Source organism: Hakea prostrata, chromosome 8, assembly GCF_041222555.1.
Source record: "Hakea prostrata isolate BN-2017 chromosome 8, UWA_Hpros_2, whole genome shotgun sequence".
NCBI classification, from domain to species: domain Eukaryota; kingdom Viridiplantae; phylum Streptophyta; class Magnoliopsida; order Proteales; family Proteaceae; genus Hakea; species Hakea prostrata.
Window position 1 is genome coordinate 54064558 of NC_142607.1, and position 7241 is coordinate 54071798.

General features: G+C 36.6%; 1 protein-coding gene across 1 annotated transcript; it reads right to left on the bottom strand.

Annotated features, from left to right (window-relative positions):
* Nucleotides 1-4343: 4343 nt before the first annotated feature.
* On the bottom strand, nt 4344-6881 carry IAA31 (indole-3-acetic acid inducible 31). Its single transcript, XM_089166738.1, has 4 exons — nt 6460-6881; nt 5788-5996; nt 5480-5588; nt 4344-5313 (listed from the first exon to the last, which is right to left on the bottom strand). The coding sequence occupies exons 1-4, from the start codon at nt 6696-6698 to the stop codon at nt 5250-5252; spliced, it is 621 nt and encodes a 206-aa protein (XP_089022864.1). The 5' UTR covers nt 6699-6881; the 3' UTR covers nt 4344-5249.
* Nucleotides 6882-7241: the final 360 nt, after the last annotated feature.

The window sequence follows — 7241 nt, forward strand, 5'->3', positions numbered from 1 at the left end:
TTGCCAACCGGTTAGTTTTTTTTTTTTTTTTTGTTGCCAATCCAGTTTATAAACCGGTGGCTCTGGTGGGTGAGTCTTCCAGCGGGAATTTTCTGCATCCACAAGGATTCGATACTGAAACCTTGCTTAAGCGGGTCAAGCTACTTACCACTTGGACCAACCCCGTTCTAATAGTATTTATTGATCATTTGAGTTGAATGTTTAATATTAATTTTATCCTTCTAAAATTAAGAAGCAAAACACAATAAACATACGAGGAATCAATTTTAAAGTTTGATTTTTATTATTTTAAATTCCAAAAGAAACTATTAATTTTGTTATTAAGTCAAGAAAGTTCTTAAATTGATAACATCCAATTGGAATTAAAATAACAAAAATTCAAAATTAATATTAAATTAAAAAGTAAATATAAAAAAAGTAACTATCAAATTATGGTTAATGTTTTTTTCCTCATTATTAATATAATAATCTAATATAATTTAAAATGTAAATAAATCAAATTTAAGGTTATTTTAATATTTTAAATAAATAAAAATTATTACATTATCATTTAACTTATGGAATTTAACGGTAAAGAACAATAGTAATTATAGGTAAATTTAAAGTTGAATTAATAATTCTTTTTTAAAATAGAAAAATAAATTAATAATTAAATTATAATATTAGTAGATAATAGTAATTATTCCAAAAATAATTATCCTTCTCAAGGTTTAAAGTATTTGAATATCATAACATTCAACTGGTGATTTTAATGGATATATTACTTCCTATGAAATATTATATCAATCAATGCATTACACTTCTATTTAATTAAGAACATATTGCCTAGTATCAATTTTCGTTTTTTGAGCAAATACCCTATTTTATGTTTAAAAAATTCAAAAACCTCAAAAATAAAGTTTTACTGAAAACAGTTAAATTATTGCTTTAAGACTCTCATTTTGTAGGATCACTATATGAGTGCAATTTGATGCAAAATTTTCTAGTATAAGGGTACTTTTTATTAAACGAAAAAAACAAAAAGAAATTACAGACGTCGATAGTGCTTCCCACCTGCGTGCAGGTGAACTACCATACCTTCATCGAACTACGAGTCTCCTAAAAGGAGGAAGACAAACACGAGGAAAACTCTTATCTGCTGGGTTTGGATCATCTCTATCTTGGTCTTGTTCAGTCTAGAGCCTTTGATCTTTGGGTTTTGGGTGTTTTCCTGTTTTTTGTTTGCTTTTAAGCTTTAGTACCTTGCTGTTTCAAGTAGGGCGGGGGGCCTGGGTTCCCTTTTGATTAATGAGTTCTTTATTCATCTTAAAAGTTTTGGGTAGTGAGTAATCAATTTGATTGCTAAACAGACTTCTTGTATCGAACATTGTTTTCTATACTGGCATCAAGTGTTCGACAAAGTGCGTCAACCAGTGTTGGTGTTGCGGGATGCAATCATGCCTTCCTGTTATAGAAATTGTTTTTGAGACGATAAAAATGTGTTCTATTGGTTTCAATCCATTTACTTGTTTCTGTGTGTTTGCGCCTTGTTTGCAGGTTCAGGATTTGAATGTAAAATATAACTGGAACCAGGCAACCCTATAAGCTGCAGGACGCACGCAGAGGTCTTCTCAGTAGTCTAAAACTCTCTTTTAACTTTGTCTTTTTTAATTTTAATACATCTTGTTGTTTGTCCCCTATCTAGTTGAATCTCAAAATTGTGCTATGGTGGACCCAAATCCAGGGTAATGAAATTTTGGTGCCTGAGGACCATAAAATTCAGATAAGCAACTTACATATAGCAGTCTATACTTCTGTTTTATAAAATGGATATTTAATGTACCTGCTTTTAAATTGTTTGCGTTGCTTGACACGGTTCTTGCAATGGTCGGAACTGTCTTTGATGAACTTGGGTTTTCCTTTTTCCTTTTCTTTTCTTCTTTTCTTTCATGTAACTCCAGCATGACATTACTGACTCCAGATTTGGATGTATAAGTGTTATAATAAGGTGTGGCTGCTCAGGACTGTTTCCGATGACCTTGTGTTTTTCTTTTTCCTTTTCTCATGTAATTCTTGCATGATATTGCTAGCTCCAAATATGGATGTGTAAGTGTTATCATAAGGTGTGATTGCTCATGTGAAACATGTTAGACGTATTTCAAGTTTTGCTGAAATGTGAGACTCATTCAGCTCAAGAAACCCATCATCTAATTAATTATAACGGTACAATCTACAAACCTATGTGTACCCAACAAATGAAACTGAGAGTTTTCCTTTTTCAATTTTAATGTCTATCATTTCATAACCCATCCAACTCCCACAGCCCACTTAAACCGAACCCACTTTGAAACCAATGTTAAATTCCCCTCCCTTGACCATTGCAATTCCATTTGACTTTTGCCATTTGAAAGTGTTGTTGTAAACTTTTTTTTTTTTTTTTTTGGTTCTTCTCTTCTAAGCTCTCATATCCATTGCCTCACCCCACACTCATTAAATCCTAGTTGACCATTTTCCCACTGTCTTGGCTGTGCCTAAAGCCCCATTGAGAATATTAGAGGTTATCTATTTGTGATAGCATTCCGCACTTGGGTTGTGAGAGTTTCAAAGAGACCCATAGTTGAATGGTCCTTATTGACCAATGTTTTGTTTCTTTATTTTAATAATTCTGATTTTCTTCTTCGTTTTTTATATTTGAATTGTGTCGCTCACCCATCCATATAACCTTGCACAAGGTTCTCATGACTCATGATACTGTCAAAGTTTTTTTCTTTTTGTACTGCAAGATATATGTTTGTAATATGTCTAAGAAAACTTTGAATGGGGTTGCAGATGTGGATGGCCAAGAATCCTTTTGTTCAAAGATGCTCTAGATTCTAATAAAAGTTATAAGATTATATAATATATGGGAGTGGCTGAGTGGGTTCATGAAATGTAATGATACACCTTCATTAGCACTTGGACCTATAGGAGTGCTCGGGGAGGAATCAGCAGGTGTGGGCATACAACTTCCATGGGGCAGGTGGTAATTTCTTTTACCTATGTGTGTGGGTGCAAAGGCCAAGTTGCCTTTCAAAGTTTTTCATTTGACTAGTAGTGGAATACATTCTGACCTACCTAGATTTTATACTTGCCTTCAGTCCTCTGGGAGTTGGATGATTCGCGTTTTTGGTTGATACTTGAATGAAAGTGAGGAAGTAGTCATTTGCTGTTAGTGCTTAAAGTGGTCTTCTGATGTACACTTATCCTGTTACAGTGGATTCTCCATATTTATCAAAGTGGTTATGTTCTGCCATGTGCTCAGGCATAACATTTATCCTTTTACATAAGACCTGAAAATGTATTTCATGTTTAGTGGACTAGGAACCCTCAATCAAATGACTGCTTCATCAGACAGTTCTGGAGAATGGTGGCTGTAGGCATTCAGTTTTTGATAATGGTAGCTGTGAGATATACAGATTTTGTTAATTTCACTCTAATTATTTTTCTGGAATTATTAGGGGTAGGATGATGGTAGGGACCTTCAGACAGTTGAATTTGCTTATGTAGACCTCTTAGATGGACCTATTCAGTGTCTCGTTGTCTTTTTTAACTTAAAGAAGGGGTAAACTCATAACTGTGTCCCTCTTTTAAGTTCTTGAGTTGTTGGTTGTCCTTCAGACAATTGAATTTGTTTATGTGGACCTCTTGAATGGGCCCTATTCAGTGCCTCTTTGTCAAATGTATGGAGCCTTTTTTACTTATAGAATGTGTAAACTCTAACTGTGTCCCACTTTTCAGTTCTTGAGTTGTATTTGCATTTTATCAAACAGCATTTGGATGCATGCTTGTGAGAATGGCATTTCTGAAAATGTGATGTGATATTTGGGTTCACTTTTATGCATTTTTCTTGCTTTCTATTGTCTAATACTGATTGCTATCTGAATTTACATGGTATTTTTTTAATCCAAAATGGGTAATTTGTGCCAATCTCAGTTTTCCTTGGTTCGTTTGGAGTTTTTAAAGTGATTGCTGAATTTTTTTTTTTTATTATTATTTTTTTTGGATGAATAATTGCTGGATGATGTATCAGATATCTTTATAGTTGCTTCTTTGTTTCCTTTTTCTTTTCTTTCTTTTTTGTGGTTGGGGACCGGGGGGGAGGGGGGTTGTTGTGCCTACCAAAGACTCCTGAAAATGCAGGAGCTTTGATTTTGCGTAATGAAACCTTTTAATTGATATAAACTTGGAAAGCCAGAGGGATTGAGATAGGGGGCATGGCCATAAAATTGGCAAACTAGCAGAGAGATCTGAAGGAAACTGCTAATTTCATTTGCTTTGATCCATACAGAGCTTCGTTACAGCAAAAAGTGTGTTTCCACCCTGAAAGTTTCTAGTAGCGGTTGAGGCGGAGCATATTCAAATCTAAAGTTTGAATTTGGAATATAGGACATGAAAAATAGATGATATGAATGTCATCATAACTTATAGGGAGATAAATGTGAAACAAAATTTTGAATCACATTGTTACCCAGTCAAAGTGGAGATTGCCATATTTTTTTTCAGAAGTTGACAGAAATGATCCTGTCTCGGAATTACTAATTTGGATGACCCTTAGGATTGAAGCTTAGAGTTTTACCGAAAAAAAAGAATGAAGCTTAGGGAGAAAAAAAGGAAAAAGGGGAAGACAACCCTCCTGCCGTCACTGCCCCATCCTGGGACGAACAATGTAATTGAAGTTTGCGTTTCTGAAGGAAAAAACACAGACAGTCTTTGTGGGAGCTCATTAGTCAGAAGTATGGAAGTACCTGTTCATTTTTCCCATTGATTAATCCGAAACTCAAAAAAAAAAAAAAAAAATCAGCCACTGGAAAACAGGTTCAGAGTTAAAAATTTCAGTGGTGTCCATAAGTCTCCGGCTAACTAGATGTGTAAAAGGGAGGTAAAAAAATTTGTACAGAAAAAAAAAATAAATAAAAACTAAGTAGGATAGAGAAACTAGAGAGAGCTCATATCATGTATGTGGATTCACCTGACTTCTCGAAAACATTTTGATCCCTACAACCTTTTTTCTCTGGATTTAAATTTCTCCAGTATTTTACAGTACTCGTAGAATTTTCTTTGTTTCAGCATTGGGATTCTGAAACTCTATGATGGGGAACAAGAGGAAACTGGAATCCTATGCGTCTATCACTGCGGAGTATGGCTGTACATCTGTAATTTAACAATTTTTCCTTCTACTGTTTGTTTACAAGTGAAAACTGCCGGCAGAGAGATAAAGGAATGGATAGGTGTTAAAAACTCTGGCATCTGTTAGCTCTGGTGATCTCGAGTCTCTTCACGTTAGCCAGGAACATCCTATACAAAGCAAAGAGAGAGAGAAGAAAAAAAAATGAGTCTATGCTAGCTTACCATACGATGATCATATGAAGAATTAAGGAGGAGAAAAAGAGCAAATAGAATTGTAAGTTTTATTCATTATCGATCGAGGAGGAAGAAGGTGAGGCTAATAATAAGGGCTTACTCCCAAGGAACGTCCCCCACCATCATCCAATCCCCTTCTTTGTCCTCGTATGTTAATACGTGATGATCCGGATCAGAATCCACTCCCATCCCTCTATCAGGGTCTGTATCTTTTGAAAAAAAAAACATAAAGAGTATAAGAGAATCATATACGTACGCAGCTGAAATGGTAATTCAGATTGGTGAGAAAAAATGGAAGAGTAAGGAGATGGAAAGAAAACTGCTAACAGAGGATGAGACTGATGCAATCAAATTAAAGCTACAACTGATCGAATTTCACATATGGCAGTAGATTTAGTAGTAGCTTACAGAGAATGGTGGTCCTGAACATAGGGGCAAGAGTGTTGATCAAGTCCTCATATCCATGGTGAGCGAGGAGGTCCAACTTACGACCAATTGGAACTCCTTCCATGTATACCTTCACGAAGAAGGTGGGTCTTTGCCGATTGTTCCCTTTCTGATCTGCAAAGGTGCTCCTCCGGAGCGGTTTCAGGGGAGGCCAGTCTGACGCTTGCTCCCTAATGGTTTTTTGGCAGGAAAAACAGAGAGATATAATTAGTAGTAGAACAGAGAATGCAACAGATATCAAATCGTCTTCCAGAAATTACAGAAAAAGAAGAATAGCTTTTCTTTTCTTTTTTGGTTTTAGAACAGGCCAAACCAATGAAAGAGTTTAAAAATTCTCATCTGTGCGGAAATCCAAATGAGAATTACTCGTGCAACACGGAAGAGGGAGCAATTAGTATTCTTTTTGGATAAAAATTTGCAACATGGTTTAATCACACAGGAAAAGCGAAAGGAATCACAGAAGCCTTGATTCTGAAGTAGATAAAAAGGAAGGAAAGGAGGAAGGGATAGGAAAAAGATAGCAAGTCATTCTGAATTCTGGAATAAGGGGCTGAAGGGGCTGAAGGGGATGAAAGGGAAGAAGAAGAAGAGGAAGATGTGATACAAGATCAAGTTGTAGTTGAATGTACGTACCTGGAATCTGCATTTGAGAAGGAATCGGGCAATAGAGGGTTGGATTTTGAAAGGGTGAGTCCAAGACGAAGATCTGTAATCAAGTCTGTGGCTGTAGCCTTTGGTTGACTGCAAAAAGAGGAAGACGATGCAGATGAGTGAGTTGGGTGGTTGCTGCTGTCAATGGAAGACGAACAAGAATGGTTGGCGTTGGGTTTTCCCTTTCCCTTCCCCTTCCCCTTCCCTTTCCCTTTCCCCATCGGTGTTGTTAGTTGTTACTTGACAAGCAGGGAGATCGATCGAGGGCGCGAGGGCCGCCACCCCAGGCTTAAGTAGGAAATCAATCACCTTCTAAAGAGAGTCTCAAAGAAAGAGGGGCATAGAGAGAGAGAGAGAGAGAGAGAGAGAGAGAGAGAGAGAGAGAAGAGTGCGGAGATGGAAGTTAAGACCTTTGAACAATCAACGAAGAAGACTGGTTGGGTCGTTGGTCTGAAATTTTAAATTGTCGAGAGGGTGGCCGGCATTAACACGTGCCATATTATGGAAACAAGGAAAGAGAAAGAACAGAACGCAACGCAACGCTCTCCTCGTGTACAAGTGCGAGCCACATTAATGCACAATTAATGGATACTGGAGCCTATAGGGAGGGACTAGGGAGTATTGACCAGGTAGGTGATTGTGAATTTTAAAGGGGCTGAAACGGTCATTTCACTGCCTGTCTCCCTTCCTGCCTTCCTTTCTTTGCTTTATCTTTCTTCCACATCATTTTGGCAGGAATTTCATTTATCAGAGAGAAGAGAAAA